Here is a 23974-nt window from a genome sequence, read left to right as displayed (position 1 = left end):
AATGAAACTTAGAAGAAAAAACAAGACCCGAGGCTATAGTGTGGAGAGTTAAGATTTGAGTTTTCTATTTCTAATAAAATACAATATCTTTGTTGATTTTTAATTAAGTAAAAGGTTTATGTTCCAAAAAAAATTACTTAAAAGGTTTAAAATAATTTAATAATTTTAATTCGTGAAGATTTTAAATAAAGAAAAATTGTCAGATATTTTCTTGGAGTAATAAATTAATAATTTTAAATCAAACTTTTAATGCTAATATCCTTGAACTCGAATAAACAAAAATAGAAATTTAAATTATAGCAATTAAAGTAATAAATTTATCTTTGAAAAATAAATTAATAAATTATTATTTTTTAGATAAAGTAATGTTTTATTCAATCATTTATCTAGTGGCTTTGGATTTTGATTTGAGTTGACTAATTTTTTTCTGCTCAAACATATGTTTGGAGTAATTTTATATTTTTTAAAAATAAAAAGATTATTGAATTTCATTGATTCAGTGCGGATTGATTATTAATTTACTGAAAAAGAAAAAGAAACTAAAACTGCTTTATTTTGCATTTCGAAATTCGTGCATTTGCCACGTTCGATAAATCCATGAAAGTGTAGGCTTGATAAATCTGGGGGTTTCAGAAGGTACAACTTCTTGAACAGTACAGAGTCCTTTTCTATGCCACCCCTCATACGAAGTAACGGAAAGAACGCGCACAAATGAAACTTTAGCAGCTTTTATTTGTTTTTCTTTAATATATTATAATTAAAATTTTCTGCTTGTTCAAATATAATTTTTAATTACAAATTGAGTTAATCAAATATAGCGTGTTATTAGTTAGATTTCAGTTTTAGCTTTAAATAATTTTTTCATTTTAAAATACTTTTATGATTAAAATTATCCAACTGTCTTTACAATTTTTGCATAATATTAATAATTGTTTATATAATGCAAGACCATTTTCTATTGGGATTTTTCAAAGAATTTTTTAAGTGAAGAATTTTTTTTCCGTTGAAATTAATTTTTGTGACCGAGAGAGTTCCCTAAAATTAAGATTTATATTTTGGGTGTGAAAAATTATTTTTTAACAATAAAAATTAATATTTACTTGACACATAATGATATTATAATTAAGTGAAAATAAAAAATAATATAAAAATATGTTTTTTTTTTAAGTTTCTTATTATTGAAACAAAACTATGTATACATTTTTTATAATAACATGATATTGGTGAAATCAAAAAAATATTGTGAGAATCATAAAAAATAATTATAAAAATCACTTAACAAATTCACAAGATTTCTTATCAAGATTAAATGGAATGTAAGTGAGTTTAATAAAAACAAACAGTACTTACTATTAATAATTTTTAGTTTTACATTGCTCACTGTTATATTTGTCATATATGATTATATTTCATATGGGACCCACCGTGGTCATAAATTTCCAATAATGCGTTTAACGTTTGAGTCCTTCTCACAAGGATACTCTCCCACAAACAAAAATCTATTAGGTACTGTATTTACACTTCCTTGAACAGCCATTAATATACTAATTATTGATTAGAAAATTATGAAATTATAATTTTCGGAAAAAAGATCATAACATTTTTAAATTATAATCTGATAATTCTCAATAACATAAAAATCAAACACATCATAAACTCATAAACTTGTTTTCCTTGAGCCATGTCTTTTTCTTAATCGGGTATCCTAGCAATCACATGTTTTTGGCATTTAGTTTTTGTACTTATATGATCATTCAATTCATTGTACGTTTCCAATACATAATTAATTTTCAATACATACGACCCATGCGAATCCCACACAATAATATTGTACGTACTTAGGTTATAGCTAGCAACTCTATGCAAAAATATATGTATTCCTGAAACATCGATTGGTTTCTATTAACAAATAATATAATTATAGTTGCACCGTTATGATAAAATATTAGATGACCAATAAGAAAGAAACGGAAACAAAAAGAAAGAATAGCTTAGCACCAAAGTTATGTGGTCATGGTCTTAGAGAATAAATGTGGCTCCACTGGTCAGCGTGACGATACGTAGACGCAATGGGAACGCCAAACAAAAATGGTTGAAGAATGAAGAGAGACAGGAAACAAAGTTTCCGCGTATACAGATCAGAACTGCCTAGCAACTGAGTTTGTGATAATTCAAAAACACCATAAAACAAAAATAATATATATATATATATTAAAAAAGTAAAAAATGAAATATTGTTGTATATAAAAAATAAGTTATTTCTAAGTATGTGAATCATGATATAAAATTATTTGAGTTTAATTAGAAGTTAAATTTAAATCCTAGAATTCATGCAGCTATCTTAAAATTCTTCTTGAAAGAAGAATTTTATTATTTATAATAATTATATATTCTACTCAAATATGATCGTCTTTAAATGGTATATGTAATCTAAATTTTAAAATATTAAAAATAATCTAAGATTGTTCGCCCAAATATGAGAGTGGATAAGTATTATTTTATATTGAAGCATGTCCCATGAGAAGGTCATGTTGGATTTTCGTTATAATCAATTCATCATCATATTCAAAATAAAAAATAAAAAATTGATCATCATAATTGAAGGAGGAGGATATGTTAATGCTACATAATATACTAATTCCTTCAATAAAGTTTGGGAGAAACAGTGGGTGACGAGATTGGATTAGATTATTTATAAAAGATAATTATTTTTTAATTAAAATAAAGACAATATTAATTTTCTTCTAATCAACCTTTCTCAAACATCTTGTTGTTAGGAACCTTATTTGTACACGACAAAATCTTTTGTTTTTCAAACTTTGTATTTGTTTTAAATATTAAATTACATATGTTCCTTGCTTTATTATCTGAAATAGGAATATATAAAAATGATAGCCAAACAATAATCAACTGTGATTATTGTATTTCCCCCCCTCAAATATGATCTTTTTAGACTTTGACCGTCCTTGAAACAATAGATTAAGTAAAAACTTGATGACGTTGCCCAACTTTTTTCTTTATTCAAAATAACCACCATATGATCATATTGATTAATAATTTAATAGCATGTTATGAATTATCTGAACGAATAAAACTGTAATAACATAAATAGTTAACCCTTAATTGTCCTAGCAAAGCAAATCTCTCTTTTTCCTCTCTAACCCGATTCACAACACAACTGTCTCTTCTCATGTTCCCACCACCCCCATATATATATAAACCTTTCTTTTTCTTTTCTTTTCTCTCTCTCTCTCTCCCAAAGAAAAAGAAAAAAAAAATCTTTTTCTGTGTAATTAAAGGGGGTAACTAGTTTTTCTTCTTTCTAGAACTAGCTTTAGATTCGATCAAGTCACAAACTTTTCTTCGATTTGAATGGAGGGTACTCATCATCTTCGTCATCTGCATCAACAACAACAACAAAAACAAAGGGTTCTTCCTCAGAGTATGAGTAGTGTCAACGTGGATGTGACTGATAGGTTTCCCCAATGGAGCATCCAAGAAACAAAAGAGTTTCTTGTGATCCGTGCAGAGCTGGATCAGACTTTCATGGAGACTAAGAGGAACAAACAGTTGTGGGAAGTGATATCCAACCGAATGAAGGAAAAGGGTTACCATAGAAGTGCAGAGCAGTGCAAGTGCAAGTGGAAAAACCTTGTTACTCGCTATAAGGTATATGTTTGTTCATCTCTATACGTGCATCAAACTCCTAAAAATAAAATGATGAAGTCCCTGTTTTCTTCAAATTGGTGAGAGTCTTATAAATAGTTCCAATCTTGAAAATATGTGATCTTGAGTTTGATCATAAATTCATGCATACAAAGAAATTTTTATTAATCACCACCTTAGCACTTTGATTGGGGATAAATTAAGAGAAATTCAATGATATCCTCAAAAAAACTTAAGAATTTTGATATTATTACTGAAAAGCTCTCTCCTTTTCTCTCGTTTGTTTAAACTCGTTCAACTACTAGTTCCAAAAAATAACTAACAAAATGTTTAGATTCCTCTCAATACCATAAAATTATCATAAATTAACTTTTTTTTCCTATTATGATAATAAAGGTGGGAATTAGTTTAAAAAATAACAATGGTTTTATAGACTTTAATAAGATAGTTAAGAGTTTAAGGGTGTTTGAGAAAAGTTCTAACTAGTTGTAGTTACTATATTGTAAGCTTTATAGGTTTCTTTTTACATAAACTAAATGGTACTTTTGTTTTGAGATGTGAAGGGATTTGAAACAATGGAGCAAGAAGCGACGAGACAGCAATTCCCATTTTACAATGAATTCAATGCAATTTTCACGGCAAGGATGCAGAGAATGTTGTGGGCTGAAGCTGGGGGTGGATCGAAGAAGAACAAGGCGATGACGATGCAGCTCTCATCGGACGAAGAAGATGGCAAAGAAGAGAGTACTGAAGCCGGTAGCGACAGAAAGAAGAAAAAGGCAAAGATAGTTAGTGGGGGTGGTGGTAGTTTGAACAATTTGAAGGAGATTTTGGAGGATTTCATGAGGCAACAGATGCAAATAGAAGCACAATGGATGGTGGCGTTCGAGGCGAGGGAGAATGAGAGGAGGTTGAAGGAGATGGAGTGGAGGCAAGCCATGGAGGTGTTGGAGAATGAGAGGATAATGATGGAAGAAAGATGGAGAGAAAGGGAGGAACAAAGGAGGATTAGGGAAGAAGCTAGGGCTGAGAAGAGGGATGCACTAATCACAGCTTTGCTAAACAAGCTAGAGAGACAAGGAATGTAGTGGAGAGGACTTTGTTCTATCACACAAAACTCACTTCGATGATCTGTTCGGACTTAAGAAGAAACTAGTGTTTGATTGTTGACAAGAAAATACAAATAGTGGGCTCCAAGAAAAAGGCAAGAGATGTAGTTTAGTAGTTAGCTAGCTAGCCAAGTGGCCAACTATAATGTGTTTCCTCTTCTTCTCATGAAAGGAAGCTTGATTATAGAGGTTTGTTCTTAGAAACTCAATTTCTTAGAAAAATTAACTTTATGGTATACTTGTTCTTATGATTTTGTCAAGTTGTGCTTCTATCTCTCCCCCTCCTGTTTTACCCACTTGAGGCTTTCTAATTTAGCAGATGCAAAGAAGAACTATAATTTTTTTGTTACTTTCATTTTTGTAATAGTGTATATATGGCACTCGGCCATGGTAATTATGGTTTTTGGTCACACAAACTAGGCACTATAGCTCTGTTATCATTGAGAGAAGACCAATATCTCATGTATGAGTGTGTGTCCCCCCAAGAAATTTAACAATGTTTCAAAGAGCCTCTCGATCTGGTAGTAGGTGTAGATGGATATATAAACTATAGTACTGAGCACTATGGTTCAAAAATTCACATTACCTAACAAACAAACAATTGAAAACGGGTACAATATCATTGTCCGCAAGATAATTTATGTGCTCGCCATAATAGCTATTAATATATTTACACGCACAATTTTAAGATTAATGGAGCATTTGTTGAAATGGCTCATTACAAAGTGCCGTTAGTTTCACTTTCGTTTACAATTGAAAAATAAAAGGAGAGAAATTTAGATTTATGTGCATGTTTTTACTCTTCCCTACCAACATATATGGAACAAAATCATAAGTAGGGTTTATATATGATCTAGATATATTAGGTTGTAATCACTTCAAGCTCATAATCTTAAAGGGTGAGCTCAACGATGAAGAGATAATGATTTTTCCTTTGTGTGAATGAAATGAAATTTAGTCATAACAATTTATAGAAAAAACGGTTGTTGGTTGTATATGATGATCCTCTAATTAATAAGATGCTACAAAGAAAAATAATTGGGTGACCTGAAATTTCCGAAATATATATATCACAATTAATCTCCTAGTTAAGGATAGATTTTAGAGCTCATTAATTTGTCATTTTGCATCCGCATGAGGATATTTTGACAGCTAGCTGATATGGATTTGCATGCACACGAGAGGTCTTCAAGGATTATAGTTACATTGACCTGTGCACGTGAGAACGCTAGACGTAATTGAAGCCGGAGAAACGTTATCAGCAGCTTAGGTATGAACTTATGACTTTTAATAAGTAAATTTCAGCTGCATGATATCGTGTTTCATAATCATCCATTTTATATACACGCATGCTAAATTGTCTTTTGTTTTTCTTTCGTTGAGAAAATAGTTAAGGTAAAGGAAGAAATGGAGATCATAGATAACTGAGCTAATGCTTATGAGGAGAAAAAGAGAGTGGAATATCAATTAATGCTGATCCAATATATATAAATGAATGAATGAATAATTAAGAGCCCGTAAGTAAAATAAAATTCAATGTGAAATAACACATACCCACATACACATAATTGAGGTAATTAATGCTTAGATAATGTTGCCTTGTGTGTCTAATTGAGACTGGTGGTATATATTGTGTAAATAAAGTTAATCACTTATATATTATTAAACTTTCGCGTGTATGTATTAAAGGAACTGGTTCAATTAGTTAAATATATTGTATGAATTATTGCAAATTTTTTAATATTTATTTTTGATTTGTGCAAAAAATATTCAATGTTCACTTATAATTCAATTTTATGATATTCATCTATTATCATTTATTTTAAAAAATTGACCAGTTACCAAAATTCTTAATTAAAATTCAATTAATTATCATAATGTTATCCTTTGTATATAATTTAAATCACCAAGTACACATGTAATCAAGTTAAAAATTGTTACACAATTCATACTTAATTACTTAACAATAATATGAAGATCACAATTCAAGAGCTAATGTGGTGTTTCTCCCTAGCTAGCTAGGATAAAGCTGGGGCTAGATCTATATACTCCACCAGGAATATGGCCGAGGAGGTATTAATGCAACTATATATATATGAGGGAATTGAATCAGAAATAAATTAAGGTATCACTGTACGAAATCAGAAATATATTATATATAGCTTAGTTATGGTTCATTAGCGGTGCAATAATCCACTTTATAACTCCAAGTATTGATTGATTTAGTAGAAGAAGAGATAAGATTTTTTTTAACGGGTAGGCAGTTTCAAAATGTAAATTAGTGAAAGTGACTCAAATATAATTTAGATGGCATGGTACCAAAAATGAAAATAAGAAAATAAGGTATCAATGAGAAATACTGAATCACGTCATAGTATATATATATATATATATATATATGATTTATCGATAATTATTATGCTTGTGCTTTGTTTATTTTACGTGTTTTTAGATTTAATGATGGATCATTTGAATTATAATTAATTTGAAATATTACTTATTTCTTAATCAATGAATGCTTGAGTGTTACTTTCGTATACGCCATATGCCTACTACGTTATTAATTAATTAAACGTATCTCATTATAACGAATTGAACTTCCAAATATAGTCATTCATACTCGTTTGCACCATCAGGTTGTGCATCGCCAAACTTATGTACTTGGATTTCACTATTCGCAAGTTATGAATTATTTTCGTTTAAGCTGACACGGCCAGGGGAGAAAAGAAATTAAAGCTGATACAGCATTTCAATGAGAATGCGTAAACTCTGACTTAGATTGTTGAATTCCCTGTACTTCCTGTGACTTACCAGTTAACTAATTGAATTTATTAATAAAAAACCCCAATATATTAATTTCCTGACCAAATCAATGCTTAATTATCTATATGTTAATGAGGCTGAATAAGGCGATGTAACTGTAATATATATTTATATGCTTTTTTTCTTTCTGAGGGGAATAAACCTTAATTAATCGAATGAATTTATGAGTAATTGCAACAAAGCTGTTATTTAATTACTACAACTTCCATGATTAAACAGGTATAATCATAAGAGGCAACAGATTATTCACTCATCCATTATCATCAAATTTTTTTTTAAAGGCCATAACCATCATAGTTAGATTTTTTGATGAATATATCATCATAGTTAGATTTTTTGAAGAATACATCATCATAGTTAGATTTTTTGATGAATATATCATCATAGTTAGTTGAAAGTAAATTAGCATTTTTCTAATTATATAATAGCTTTCGTCTTATTATCTCAAACTAAACGAACATTTTCCTAATTAGAGTTTATACATACAATTATCATATCTAAAACTATTTAGAATAACATTTTCCCTGCTAATTTTTCTACTATATAATATTTAGTAAGACAAACTGACAACATATAATGAATGGCAGACAGATGCATTTGCAAGAGAATTACTTAGTCTTTATTTCTGTGCAGACAAGTTAGAATTACTAGTATTAGGTAAGTTAATAGGATATGTTTCAACTAAAGTTTTCTGTATGCTATCATTCATTATCTTCACAGGTAATTTTTGAATGTTGATCGATAAATTTACACCCCAGACCAGATGGGGTTTTATGAAGAAGATATATATATATATATATATATATATATAAATTGAAACAAAAAAAGAAAAGGAAAGAAAAAAAATGGGGTGAAAAGGGATGAAAGAAAAAGTAAAGTGTATGGATATAATTTTTATTTTCATTTCAAACAATATTAGTTTCCATGTTTGTATGTCTTTTTGGGTTCAAATATATTGTAATTATAATTTGAGTTATTTGAAAATTGAAGAAAAAATAATATAAAATGGACATGGATTTGTATTTTTTTTTCTTCTCTTGATCTCAAAAGTTGAACTTTGAATGAGAAAATTTTCAAACGTCAAATTCATGTCCTAAAGATTTAACTAGATTTCCTCTTGTATAGTAAAGTCAAATTCCTGCGTTGTTTCTTTAATATTAAACAGCACCTTCTTAATCAGTCCCAAACGGTTTGGAACATTGCGATACGAACCCGGTTTTACATGAAACAATGTGCTGTTCAAATTATTCAATATTGGAACCGAAATTGTCTCTTTAAAAACAACAAAAAAGCTTTTAGGAACCATTTATATATATATAACAAATAACCCAAATATAACTGTACAAGTTTACTGCCATACATGCTGTATAAAAATGTTTACTGGCATACAATATAATCTGATGATCTTATATTTAATAAATTATTTACTCACGTAAATGTAGTCACGTTAATCATATATGAATGACAAATAGATAGTTATTAATCATATGTACGAAAACTTACTTCTCCTTATATCACCATTGAAATTTGAAATAGTAAAATTTATTTATTTATTTTAACACTCAACAAATTAGTGGATTTAATTTTCTAATAAGAAAAACTATTAATAGAAAAAGTACAGAACCCATTTATAAAGAAGTAAACAGTATAAGATTCACATACCAATTTCAAAAAAGGCAACCATTTCCTCCCCTTTTAATACAAATCATGCCATGAATGACTTTTAAATCTTGTTTACAATAAAAGTCATATCAAAGACAATCCCTTGAAAATCTATTTTGTTCCTTAAAAGCCACAAAGCTGATGTTACTCAGTGTCAAAACAATGAAGGGTATTCTCTGTCTTCTTCTTTTTTTTTTTTTTTACCTCTACTCTTTTTGACTTCTTTGTGTTTTGACAGAAAATATAATAAATTAATATTATATATGAAAAAAATGATGATTGTCTTTATTAGTATATTATATATTCTTTGTATAACGAAAATTAAATTATTAATCATTCCCAAAAAAATTTAACTTATTAATATAAATTTTGAAAAAAAATTGAAAAATAAAATTATTCATATATGGATGATATAAATCTATATATTATAATAGTGGAATAATTTGATTATTAATATATCATATTATAATATTATTAAAAATTCAAAATCTGTATATTAATAGTTTTATTTTTATTAAAGAAAGACTAGACTAAGAGAGGCTAGTGTAATGTTAAAATGTTAAAAATGGAATTTTTTTTGGAAGATATATATATAGGTATAGGACTACGAAAAAATTTGCATTGCACAACAGATTTCTCCACGCAAAAATATAGTCCTTGAAGGCCATATCATGAGATCTCATATAAAAACCTTATTTTCTTTTTTCCTTTTTCCTTTTAACCTCTCCTTGCATTAATGTATTATGATATATAATGCTCTATCTATTTTTCTTGTGACTACATTTCTTATAGTTACTTATATGTAATAATAAAATAATAAATCAAAACAATTGATGTTTAGGTATGTTCCATTGGGCGCACCGACATAAAGACACAAAAATGCACCATTGGACATAATTACAGGCTAGGATGGCACTCACGACAATTATTTTATACAAAAATTTAACCATTTAAGTAAATATTTGCTGAATATGATATTAAATAAATTAATATTGGATTAATTATCAACGAATTGTTAGTTCAAGTGGTGATAAATTTATTTCCTTTAAAGTTTCATCTCAGATTTGCAAATGAGATTGAAAGAGAAGATCTCACTAAAAATAATCAACCAAACTTTTAGACAGAGATTAATCATCATTAAAGCTGGTGAATATTTCACACCAATTTCATAGATACCAAAAATAAATAAATTAATATTATATTAATTTTTAATATAAAATCTATAACTATGTCTTATTATGACATCTCAAAGATCTTATATCATATATATATATATATATATATATATCTAATATGTCATCAGTATAATGTGAAATTGTTTTTACAATATTTTAAATAATTTAAAGATATTTTTTTAGGAATAAGAAATTTTAAGTGTGATTAAATCTCAAGCTAAAGATTAATTTCATAATTGGTCCAAATAATCAAAACTTGTGATAATATATTAGAAAATTAGAGGTCCTAATTACAATAATTACAAAAAAATTGAATATTTATTTTTTTCCATTACCATAAGAGAATAATACCCATACACTTAACAATAAAACATCGATTTTTTTATAAAAAAATATGTCAATAATTTAAGAACAAAATCGTTTGACTTGGTGTGACTAATTCGATCTACTTGTTCGAGTAAGAGCCAATATATATACTTACAGTTTGGTACCCAAAAGAAAATTGGTTAGTTACTAAATTAAAATTTTAATTGTTAGCAATTGATTTTACAACTACTTTAGACTAAACCTTTACGTATTAGTGACAAAAAATATTCTATTAACACACACATACATAATAAAGTACCCTAATTCACAGTATTCAACATTTGATATGGAATGAAATATTGTAAAAGACCAAGATGGTAAAATGTGTGAAAGAAAATATGTGCTAAAATGCATAAAAATTAAATTTTTTTGGTAAAATTATAAATTTGGTCTCCCAGTTTATCTCCAGTTTCGGATTTGGTCCCCCGGTAATTTAATTCACGAACTGAGTCCTCCTATTTTGTAAAATCGTACAATATTAGTCCCCCAAGTCATAATTAGACATTGACCGTTATAAGTGACATTGACTGTCACGTGTCACGTTCTTATTAAATGATGTCTGTCGCATGTCATGTTCTGATTGGATGTCAACTCTATGAAAGATGAAATGCATTATTGTTTTCATAAACCAACATTGCACGATTTTACAAAATAGGAGGACCCAGTTCGTGAATTAAATTACTGGAGGATCAAATCCAAAATTTGAGATAAATTGGGGACCAAAAATGTAATTTTGCCAAAATTTTTATGATAAAATTCTTTGAAAAAAAATAGATAATAAAATTCATGAAATAATAATAGTTGGATAGCAAAATGTGAAATAAAGCCAAATGTCTATTATATCCTTGAAAGAAAAGTAGTGAATATTGAAGGATAAGCTAACAATATATTTTAAAAGTAAAAATGATTTAAATAACGCTTAAAATGAAAAACATATATTTTAAAGGCTTAAATATGTTTTTGATCCCTAATATATATCCTACTTTTGCATTTGATCTCTGATAAATGTTTCCTTCGGATCTGCTTCTTGATATTTGAAAAATTTTGTTTTAGATATCTGTTGTTAATTAAGTGATGATGTTTCTGTTAAATATTTGATAACAAAATTTGTGGTAGCTCAAAAGCCACCAATATTTATTTTAAAATCAAATTTAAATTTTCAAACAATTAAGAATCGCCGAATCAATTAAAATAAAAAATAAATATCTCTAATAATGTGTGTTGTTGAGTATTGGGTGTGTAAAAGGTTTCATGACAAGTTGGGCTTTGGAGGTGGCGTAGGGGGTGCTTTATTGTGGAGTGAGGTGGGTGTTGAATATTCAATGCAAGAAAAAAGTGCATCAGAGGTTTGTATACGGATTTGGGGAAAAAGATTTAAAAAAAACGTAAAAGTGGGAAGGCTCCAGAGAAAAAAAAAGGAACAATGTGGGAAAAAACCAAAAACCTTGATGTGAGACACATGGCCATGTACGATTAATGGATGAGCAAAAGTTTGAATCGACGACTAAGATGAGTAGGAAATCAACACGTTCATGTGTGGTTGGGGATATGGCCTTTGATTCTTGACTTGGAGATGGAGAAGGGAGAAAAGCGTTGCGGTGGCCATGGTAGTTTTCTCTTTTGTGCATGGCGAGAATCTTGATCTGTGTGACGGTGCGAGTGAGCCCACGGAATGTGGTGATGGAAAACACAACTTGCTCAAAGACAAGGAATCGAACAAACTTGATCTTGTCGATGCTAGAAAGCATTTGTGTTTTGAGTGAATGATTTCCAGTGCTACAGTCGAGGCTCTGCAGACCATGACGAGAGCTTCACCGGCAACGGCGAGGACACCAACGTTGCTGACGAGAGCTTCCACACCGGCTACGGCTCCAGTGAGTTCAAAAACTATTCCAACAATTCCAACGTCCTCGAAATGCAATTCGCCACCTACTTTAACAGCACCGATGCGAGAACACAATCGTTCTCAAGCTACAGCAAGGACGACAACTCCGACGGGCAGAGTTTCCAATCCTACAGCAATAACTTCTCCGACGCAATGAACAAACTCCAACTTTGCCACGTCAGCTTTCAAGAACTACGACAAGGGAGGTGCGAGCCCCAACGATAGGTTCATAAATGAAAGAAATTGTTTCCTTGAATAATTCATTAAGCACCATTCGCTTATATACAAGATTACAAGGTAAAGATATGGCTAAAGATAAATCTAATAGAATGACTAAAGATAAATCTAATAGATATAACAACTATAAAACTGAAGATAAGCCTAATAGCTAAAGATATAATTAAAGATAAATCTAATAGATATAACAACTATATAAAATCGGAATATATTATCATATCTTCTAACACACCCCCGCAGTCAAAGCGGGAGGTCGACGGACACTGAGACTGTCTCGAAAATCCTCAAATAACATCAAAGGAAGTCCTTTGGTAAATATGTCTACAATCTCTTTCTCTTACCCATCGCTGTAAAACTCGAACTTGACCATGATCCCGAACTTGTTGGATCTCCATCTTCTACTTTGAATTTTGGGGTTTTGTTAGGGTTAGAGAAATTAGGATTTTGCAAATCTAATTAATTAAAAAGAAATGGGAAAATTGAAGGGATTAGGTAGGGGATTGAGAGGGAGTTAGTTCATGAGAAAAGGTAGAACCAGTAGAAGAAGACGATGGAAAAGGAGTGAAGAAAAGTTCATTTTAAATTTGGTTGATTGAGGAGGGGAAGAGATGAGACATCGGTGATCTAAAACAGATTTTTTTAAATATCAAAGAGAAATCCAAAAGAAAAATTGATCAGAAATCAAACATAAATGTTACAAAGTCGAGTATATATCAAGGTTAGAATAAAATGAAGTCATTGGACCTAAAGTAGGATTGGTCTTTCACCTTACAAGTACCTCGAACTAAACATAAACTTAAGGGAATTACTATTCACATCCTAAAGTTTTTTATTCTCATCTCTCACATGTATTATATTTTTTTCCAAAATATCCTTTCAACATAAATATATTTCCATTGTACAAAATATACAACGAAAACATATTTTTGTTGTTATATATGAGGGTGCAAAAAAAATCAAAACAGATATACATTTCCATTACAAAAATGTATTTCTATTATAATTTTTTTTGCATCCCCATATACTACAATGAAAATATGTTTCCATTGTATAAATATATTTCCATTTTGATTTTTTAGAACACCTATATTTTAACAAAAATGCAATTCCATTTTTGTTTGTGTCAAATGCAAAATAGTATCAAGATTTTATGTGTCCACACACAATGAAATTGTGATTTTATTACTACCTCCTTCCCATATTGATCTTTTGATATTTTAGTTTTCTATTTTTTCCAAAACATTTGATGTTTTAGCATTTTAAAGTCTCATACTAATGCATTTTTTTTCAAATATGTCCTTATTTAATATTCACTATTGATAATGTAAGTATCAAAGATAAAGGTATTAAATAAAGATATTTTAATTCAAATATAAACTTTTTTAATTTCATTAAATATTTCTTCACCTATGTATAATAACCTTAAATATAAAAAAATATATGAGAATGAGATAGTACAACCTAATTAAGGAGGGAGGTGGGAATTGGGAACGGTGTAGGGAAGAAAAGAGGGATAATTTTAATTACAATTCCCAAACTATAAATATCATCCACTATAAATAGGACTACATGCATGTTAATTCTCAACAATCTAAAACTTTTACATTAATTCCTAAATATAAAACATATGGGCAGTATTAAATCATTTTAAGAGACTAATTTGTCCAACGTTTAGTAATTAATATAATTAAATTTTATAATTTTGAAAAATTAATGTGAATTTTTGAATTATTAGGAAGAAATGTGACCGATCCTAAAGTTCTTAAAAAAGAATTTAAAGTTTCATTCAAACATAAATGACATAATTAAGTAAATGTTCATTTTTTTAACCTTAATCAAATACAGTAACACATAATTATAATTACATACGCACAATGCTCAATCAATGAAATTAGATATTCTTAGTAGTAAAAATCACATGTCCCATGAATTGAAACACATCCATGGGACATGTGATTTAAACCTCATATTAATACTTAAGATTGCACGCATATTTTAGTCTTTAATTTTTATAATCTCTTGTCTACTTTTTGAATTTGAAAAATGTCATTTATCCTAGATTTTTAAGAATTCAAATGAATAATATTTTGTAACCTCAATATTAAATGATAAGTTTTTTTAAAAAACTTAGTTTAGATCAATTGAAATATAATATCAAGTGACCTAATCTAATTCGATTAAAATTAGTTTGAATTTGATTGAATTAGATCATTCAGTTCTATATTTCTATTATAAATAATCAATTAATATTAACTAAATCTAAAATATCATATATCACATCTAAATTATAAACATTATTCAAAATAGTCTTAAAATTTCTTTAAAAAATAAATATTGAAATAAAACTCATTGCACACTGACAACATATAATTGGAATAATGAAATTTGTAAAGAAAATAAATTAGTATACGAATTTCATAATTTTCTAATAAGAAAAGTATTAATTGTTTAGTAATTTTATAAAAAAAATATTTTTTTATAAGTACAATTTAGATTAGATTGGATCAACTTTCAAAATTAGATCTACAATCCAATCCCTTTTTGTTTTTTAATTATTAATTTGATTAGTTTTTAATTTATTCTATTTAATTTTAGCATTTGATAATTGCTATGCATATGTAATTTGTATATTTAAATCACATAGAATTATCTAATTTCCTCTCTTATAAAGCTTCTTTTGATCTAAAAAGATAGGAATTTAACTTGTTTTGAGTTTTTATCTAGAGGATGCTAAAGTTAGTAAATTTACAGTATTTTTGTTCTTTTTTTGTAAAGATTGACACAACATGAGGTAAAGATATTGAAGAACTGGAACAACGCGCTCAGTGCGATAACACCTACTTAGCGCAAAGAGCCAATCTGAAGGCCAACTATATCGTGCAATAGTGCACAATTGACAGCTTAGCACATGATCACTTAAGCCAACTAGACTTTGCATATGGACTCAGGGAGCACATGCAAGCCTAGCGCACAATCATTGTAAAAAAATATCATTGTGTAACATTTTAAAAGGAAAAGGAGGGGGAAAACACTGTGCCATTAAGTTTGTCAGCAAGACAAAAGTAGGGCACGAGAGAGTAGAAATTTCACTCACTTGGAACTTTCTTCCTTCCATTTTTCTTCCATTCCCTTTGCTTTTTTTTGTATTTGTGAGTCTCTCATGACAATGAGAGGCTAAATCACCTATTGTTGGGAGCTTGACAACCAAACACTCTTGATGTAATTATTCTTACTATCAATTTAATGTTATTTCAATATTATTGCTTCTTTTTTTAGTTTATTGTCTTGTTTATGGTTTGATTACCCATGCACATGTATGTTATAGGGTTTTACTCATTGGAAAATGTTTGCACCCTAAGAACTTGAAAATAGCTTCTAGGTAATGCATGTCTAGGGATAGAATGTTTTTATTTAGCCTTAATTATGCATCTTTATTCTTAAAGAAAATTATTTGATGTAGCTCTTGAGGGATTAGGAGTGAAATTAGATAATTTAGGCTCTTTCACATGAGGGATCATGGTTATGATAGTTTAGTAGATGAGGTAATAGTTGGAATAACATTAAATGGTGAAAAATCTCTAACATTGCATCAAGAGTAGTTTCGATAGACTAAGCACCCAATACATTCACAAAATTCTGCATCAAACGACAATTTACCCCTTCCAAGCATTTGTTTTATGTCTCTTGCATGTGCTTTGTATGTCCACAAAATTCTGCATCAAGCGACAATTTACCCCTTCCAAGTGTTTGTTTTATGTCTCTTGCATGTTCTCTGCTTAGTTCTTTTTATTTACGGTTTAATTTTACATTTCTGCATCATTAGTAGACAAATATCAAATTTAGTCAATTTTTCACTTAAAATTAAAAATATACAAACTTCGAGTAGAGTCAAAGTTCATGTAGACTTGACACTCGGTCTTACCATTTTAAATACTACTTGAACGAATTGATACATTTGCCAAGGAGTTAACAACATTTTATTGTAACTAGATCTATTTGTGAACATTTTTTTTTACTAGATTGAGATTTAAAAACTTCAAAAATAAGGCCTTGCACAATAAAAATGTCAATTTTGAATTTTCTTTGATAATTTATAGTTTTAAATTTATGGTTTTCAGTTTTCAAATTTAATAACAAATCTTGTAATTTTATTTTTTTGACAAAAAATCTTAAATTTAAACAACATTGGTTCCTACTTCTTTATTCAAACATGCTTGATAATGAAGGCAACAATTGGCATGGGATAGGAGACAAAGAGGTAACAATAATGGGTGTAACAGTGGTAACTACTATGATAGTGTTAGCAAAATTGACAATGACATTATAACGATGGTGATTGTGTTAGCCATGGTAACAATGACAATAGTTATGGTCACAATAATGATAATTATTGTAATGACAATAGTTATGATAGTGATTCGGTACCTAACAATGATTTTAGTAAAGGCAATGATCACTACAATGAAAGTATTTTTATTGGTAATTGTAGTAAAGGTGATAATTGTGACACTCCCTACCCCATACATATATGTAATAATAATAATAAAATGAATAATAAATTATAATTAATTAAAAGTTCTTAAAAAACGTTTAAATAAAAGTCTTTCAAAAGGATAAAAGACTCACATTCACTTTTCTAACATCATAATAAAACTTGTCCAAATAAATAATAAAACTTCTCCGCTTAAAACAAGATTGTCCAAGACTTCATACAATTAATATAGAAACCTATACCCCAATGTCACATCCTATCAGAGCATTATGTCTCGATGTCCTTCAGCATAAGGTTCCTTAAAGCAATTCACCTAGTCATTTGCTCCCCCGAACATAAAGTTCAAGATCATTATAGAATCCAAACACAAACAACACATAGGGAGTGAGTTATCACATTCCTAACTAATAGAGAATTAAGACAACTAGATATACATATCATATAAATGAGATACAACTTACTTCAACATAACTCACGTAATTTCACCACTTTGTCATTTAAAATTTACTTTTCAATCATCAATCACATTACACATGAATAGGGGTGGGTAAGCGGGCCGACCCGCCTCGCATAAGGCCCGCCCATATAAGCCCGCATTGGCAATGAACTGGGCCAGCCCACCCTGCATTCTTACATGGACCAAATAAATTGGTCCGCCCCCGCCCCGCAGACCTCGTAGGTCAAACGGGCCGATCCACGAGCCTAATTTTAAAAGAATTTCAATTTCAATAAAAATACAACACAATCAAATTAAGTTCAATACAAATGTAAATAAAATCTTAACAATTAGTCAATTACATCAATAAAATAAATAATTTCTTAACAAAATAAAATCTAAGCAATAAATCTAAAATATGAAACTTAAACATCTCCAACAACAAATGATTCCATATTTGAAGCAATAAAATCCTAATGCAGGCAACCCGCGGACCCCACGGGCCAAACCCGCATAGTCTGCGGGTTCAGCGGGACGGGCCAAAAAATATGACATAACCATGGACCATTTAAAAAAATTGGTCCGTTACCCGCGTGGACCGCGGGCCCCATGGGTCAATCCATGGACCTGGGTCCATTTACCCATCCCTACACATGAATCACACAATCCAATCATGACATAATAACACATCAATTTCATAATAAACAATTAGCAAGCGTTATGCAACAGTTATGCTAAGACTCAAGTCTATATGCAATGTGGTACTATGTCAGTGAAAAACCATCCTGGGGTGCTTAGGAGTACATAACAAGACATACCACAAAATGGGTATGTCAGGTTACTCTCACTAAGTAAAATCATAGGGAAACCAGTCAGGGTCACGTTGTTTTGCAAGAATGCTCCAACCATGTGGGATCGACACAAGCTTAAAGGAGCACTCAAACTGGGTGTATTTACCCCCAAGGCCTACACTCCTAAGAGTCCATCAGGGCCTCTCCCTCCTAATTCAGGTCCAACCCCTAAAACAATTTTTTACATGCAAACACTACTTATGAATTATACAATACCGATGACCTAACACTCGTGTTTTAAACACATTCAACACATTGTGCTATAATTTAACACTGGTTCCTAAATAGGAAACCTACACTTTCCCTTTAACACTGCGCATCAACACTTTTATCAAGATAAACACTAGTCGGGTTATTGTACAATTCATAGCTCACAACACAAGTAATGTTACATCAAGTGTTATCACACACTTATTCACAACTAAAACTCATGATCACAATTTCACATCTCATAATATCACAATCCACCATCACATGTTTACATGTATATCACAAATTAACACATGTTCAACTTTGCACTTGTACTAAATTTCAATAACAATATTATAATCCCAAAGCAACATGTTATTCCATAATTCTTCACAAATTCAATTTATAGACACTACTCATGAATTATACAATGTCCACAACCTCACACTCGTGTTTCAAACACGTTTAACACGTTGCGCTACAATTTAACACTGGTTCCTAAATAGGAAACCTACATTTTCTCTTTAACACTGTACATAAACACTTTTCTCAAGATAACACTAGTCGTATTATTGAATAATTTAAAGCTCACAACACAGTACACACACCTCAATACACATGTATTTCACCATTCATCACAAGTTCAATTTATCACATACTCACAATTTGAATCACCTTTTCATAATCTCAATATAACAATTTATACAAAAGGTTTATCACAACATGGGGAATAAAACCCTTCAAATATATATCAAAATCAATTAATCAAAATCATATGTATAAAAAAATGAAAACACCAAGAGCACTCTATTTTATCAACCAATTTGTACTAGGACATCAATATTGTATTTATAATCATAAAGGAGAAATTATAATTCAATAAACATCCCAAAATAAACCTGAATTTAAACCTCTAAGGATCCCTACACATGTTCATTCTAACCCCAATTGCGATAAACTCATCTTTTACCTCTAAGCGGGCTCACGTGTGTATTGTGACAACAATAGCGGCATCTCTAGCGGTTTCTTGAGATTCCTCAAGTTTTTCCTCTAACTGCTCTAATAGGGTTCCCAAACGTTAGAGAGAAGGAGAAAAGATTGAAACACGAACCACATATCAAAATTTTATGACAATCCAACGATTAACGAGTCCGAGATCGTGATTTTACTGAGATAGTTTTGGGTTTCTATGGAGGAAAAAAAGCTATAATGTGAAGGACATTTCTCTTAGCTCCAACATGTTTTCGTAATTCCCAATGGTGAGAATGTTCGGAAATGAGTTCCAAACATGGTGCTCAAATTTCACTACGATTTAGCGGTGAATGAGTCTGAGATCGTTGTTTTTCTGAGATAGGTTTGGTGGTATGCGAGAAAAAAGAGAGGGTTTTGGGAAGAAGAGAGGGAAAAACGAAATTGAGAGAAAGAGGAGGCATTGTCAGTATGAAAACTAACCTAGCATGTCTCTATTTATAGCTAGGTTATTTACAACTTATTATTTACTCTATTGAACTCTATTTTATTCTCTATCAAATGAATAAATAAAATACTTGTTTTTTCTCAAACCATTATTTTAATTAATAAAGTTATTTCTGCTTATTTATTTAATTATAAAAACCTCGTCATTTTTGTAAAATTCTATTTATTTATAAATAGAATCCCATTTAAATTAGTTTACGAAAAATGAGATGTTACAATAATAATTATGGAAATGGTGATAATATTGAAAATATATTAATACACACATGTAACCCAACATACGCATAAAGTACATTAAATAGTTGTTTTAGGGAAGGATTGACGACTTTCTCATTCAATGACTTTGGCACTAGACATTGCCAAACTGAAATGTGTATTATTGATATAGAGATCTTTCAATTAAGAATATCATCAATATGAGACAAAGAGAAAAAAAAAAGTTTATCTATTTTTTTTAGTTATTCAATTAACCATCTCATATGAGAAAAGTCATCTTTTTCTTGACAATATTTTTGTCATTTGATCTAATAACACTTCGTCAGATTGAAATATATTGGATAAATACTGATAACTACTCTTAGATAGAGTATTAGAATGATAACATCCATTAGATAACAAACTATTGATTCTAAGCTACATCCACAATGTTTTTCTTGTGTATTCTCCATAAACCAATGTCTATATATAGATGTATGAAGATTTGTTTGAGAAATAAGTTTTCTTGACATCTCTTCATCATCTATAAAGAATTATTGATTAAAAATAAGAGATAAAAGGTTGATCTTTGATAAATTATATGATTTTTGCAACTAAAACATAATAATTTTATTCTTTTAAAAGTACAAGTAAAAATGTTTCCAAATTAAATTAAAAAATAATTCAAATTTATTTTAATTAAACTTATTTTTATTCTAAAATTTTCATTTAAAAATTAAAAAAAAAACTGAAAACTCGCAATCCAAACTGGTTCTAAAGTAACTAATAATTCTAAGAAATAGTTGAGAATTTAGTCTATATGAAAACATGACCAAGAAAAAGAATATGAGATCATTCATCAAGACCAAACCTAACAAAATCTAAAGAACATGAATTGTCTTTGTTCTTGTAGTGTTCTTTTATCTTCGGGAAAAATTGAGGAAAATAACATCCTTCATTCAATACTTGAAGTTAGTTTTATGTATCATGTAGCAAACAGAAGAGTTCATTTGCAAAATCATCACGTAATATCCTACATCTATATATTGATACTTTACACATCAAGATGACAAAATTCTCAATAATAAAGTTCTAAAACTTCATTGACAACTTCATATAATAAATGGTCGAAAATTTTATGCTCAAACATCAAACAAATATCCCCAAAGTTTTCAGTCTCGCGTACACGTTTTGAGGTACAATCTGATTCTCTTATATCCTGTTCAGTCAAAGTACGAAGCTTCAACATCAATTCTGAGTAATACTCTGCTTCCTTGTTGACATCAATGAAGGTATAACCTTCATTAGTACTTGCACTGTCTTCAACTTCTTCACCCAATGACAAAAGTGATGGAGATCCCCACTTTTTTGACTTTGAAGCAACGGAGCTTGGACCATCTGCAATAAAAAAATCACATGTTAAGGTAGGTAAAATTAAAATTAAAGAAGCTACAAGAGCAGGTGAAGAATGCATAATGTTGCCACTTTAGAAGCTTAAAGGACCTGTTTATTGTACAAATCTAAACAAAATGCAATCTGATTTTTTAAGGGATAAAACTTAGGTGCAGTTTTATAGATGTTTTTGGCGACTAAAATTAGACTTTAATCTCGGTAATTCGAATAATAAAAATTTACTTTCAAGTCAACATAGATTAATGATGTAAAACTCCAATTTTGACAAGAAAAGAACACTGAAAACACATGAAGCAACATGTAAATTTTTTTCTTTTTGTAAAGTAGAAGCCAAGATGATAGTTTTATCATTTTTTATATAAAAGAAAAAACTAAATAAATAAACTGTTTAGTCAGACCAAACAACCCATTTTATGTTTTGGATACTTTCTCCTTCACAAGGGAGCTAGAGTTTGGTAACAAAGCAGTGAAAATGGCATTGCAACAAATGTTCAATTTCAATTCAACCACTATCAAACAAGTATATTTAAAACAAATAAAACCAATCAATAAAAAGGGATTGAGTTGAAAAAACATACCTAGAAAATCAGTTCCATAAAGGAAAGGATAGTAGTCATTGCTCTCTACAACTGAAACTGGACTGTGATTTTCCAACCTGCATTCACTTTCTTCCTTCAACACTGGATTCTGATTTCTCATGTTCTTCCTGAATTTTGGTTCCACAACCCCCTTCTTGTGTGCATTTGACAAAGAAGTGTTGAACCTTGATCTTGAACTAACACCATTTTTTCTACTACTACTACAAGAACTACTACACTTAGAGGAGTTTGAGGACACAGATGACAAATCTTTAACCTCACCATGATGGTTTCGAGTTCGACCCTTTGAACCATTCTTAGAAGAAGGTACCCTCCTTGGTTCATTCTTCAGCTTGGAAATCTTCTTGTTCTTCTTCCCTTGATTTTTCTCTTTCTTCACACTCACACTCTCTTTGTTCTTATTACTCCCCTGCCTCTTCCTCTGCCTCAACTCTTCCACTTCCCTCATCTCATTTCTACCCTCTTTCTCTTCCCTCATGTTACCATCACCATCCATGCAAAACACAAAGAGATTATTACCATTGTTACCCTTTTGGTTCTGAACCAAACTAGGAACCTCTCTGAACGATGTTGAAGTCTTCACCCTCCTATGGCTACTAACATGGCTAGCATCAAACTCAAGCAAGTAGTCAACGAAGTTCACTGACCTGCTTCTAGGAACAGAATCTGGGATGCTGCCACTACCACATTTCACCACCCATTTGGGGTTCGGAAGTGAATCCAAACCCATTAGCCTTGCCACAACTCCAGGGGCAGAAATATCATCATTACCATTATCATTCACCACCATTTTTTCTTTGGTGAAATGTGCATTTTTTGATTCATCTGATTCTGTGATGTGATAAGGGTGCACTGGTGGACTAGTTCCATTTCCAGCACATAGAAGCACACGTAGGAAGCTGGAGAAAGAGAAACACCCCGGTTTTGGTTGTGGTTTCTGTGGCTTGGCCATGAATGATATGAAGTTTTTGCACACACTGCCACTGAAGGATGGAGAAAAGTGTAATATGGAAAGAGGGTGAGAATTGTAAATAATGGTTGACAACTAGAGAAAGAGAATGATATAGTAGTAGGTTGCAAGAGGGGGAACGTGGGGAGAAGTTTCTTTGGGGAATTAAAAGGGGTAACTATTTTTAGTCTTTAAAGTCGGCTTTACTACTTAACAATTAAAGAAAATGGGTTTAATCACTTTTTTTTGGAACCAAATCATAAATATCCTCTAGGAGGTAATTATGATAGAGTGGTGTTGTTAGTATATGGTAAAATTCTTCTTTTAAATGCTGAATGTAAATGTGTGCTTTAGACTCGAATTAAGTTGAATAATTCACTTTTATAATCTTAAATAATAGAAAAATGTTAGTGACACATTTTTTTTCTAATATATTGTATAGTATTAGAAT

General features: G+C 30.1%; 2 protein-coding genes across 3 annotated transcripts; one reads left to right on the top strand and one right to left on the bottom strand.

The window, feature by feature from the left end:
* Positions 1 to 3190: 3190 nt before the first annotated feature.
* LOC100818384 (trihelix transcription factor GT-3b) lies at positions 3191 to 6141 on the top strand. 2 transcript variants are annotated; one of them, XR_005890875.1, is made up of 3 exons: positions 3191 to 3669; positions 4230 to 4964; positions 5928 to 6141. XR_005890875.1 is itself a non-coding variant. In XM_003522019.5 (2 exons), exons 1-2 carry the CDS (start codon positions 3373 to 3375, stop codon positions 4752 to 4754), a joined length of 822 nt encoding a protein of 273 aa, XP_003522067.2. In that variant the 5' UTR covers positions 3191 to 3372; the 3' UTR covers positions 4755 to 5035. The 2 variants fall into 2 exon arrangements, 1 of the variants encoding a protein (XP_003522067.2); XM_003522019.5 differs by lacking the exon at positions 5928 to 6141 and having other exon boundaries at positions 4230 to 5035.
* Positions 6142 to 21469: 15328 nt separating this feature from the next.
* On the bottom strand, positions 21470 to 23659 carry LOC102668583 (uncharacterized). The gene is made up of 2 exons (XM_006576461.4): positions 22554 to 23659; positions 21470 to 21960 (listed from the first exon to the last, which is right to left on the bottom strand). Exons 1-2 carry the CDS (start codon positions 23524 to 23526, stop codon positions 21641 to 21643), a joined length of 1293 nt encoding a protein of 430 aa, XP_006576524.1. The 5' UTR covers positions 23527 to 23659; the 3' UTR covers positions 21470 to 21640.
* Positions 23660 to 23974: the final 315 nt, after the last annotated feature.

The sequence above is a fragment of the Glycine max genome, chromosome 3 (assembly GCF_000004515.6).
Source record: "Glycine max cultivar Williams 82 chromosome 3, Glycine_max_v4.0, whole genome shotgun sequence".
Lineage (NCBI taxonomy): Eukaryota > Viridiplantae > Streptophyta > Magnoliopsida > Fabales > Fabaceae > Glycine > Glycine max.
The sequence above is the reverse complement of the archived record's forward strand: the minus strand, read 5'-3'. Positions and strand labels throughout refer to the sequence as shown.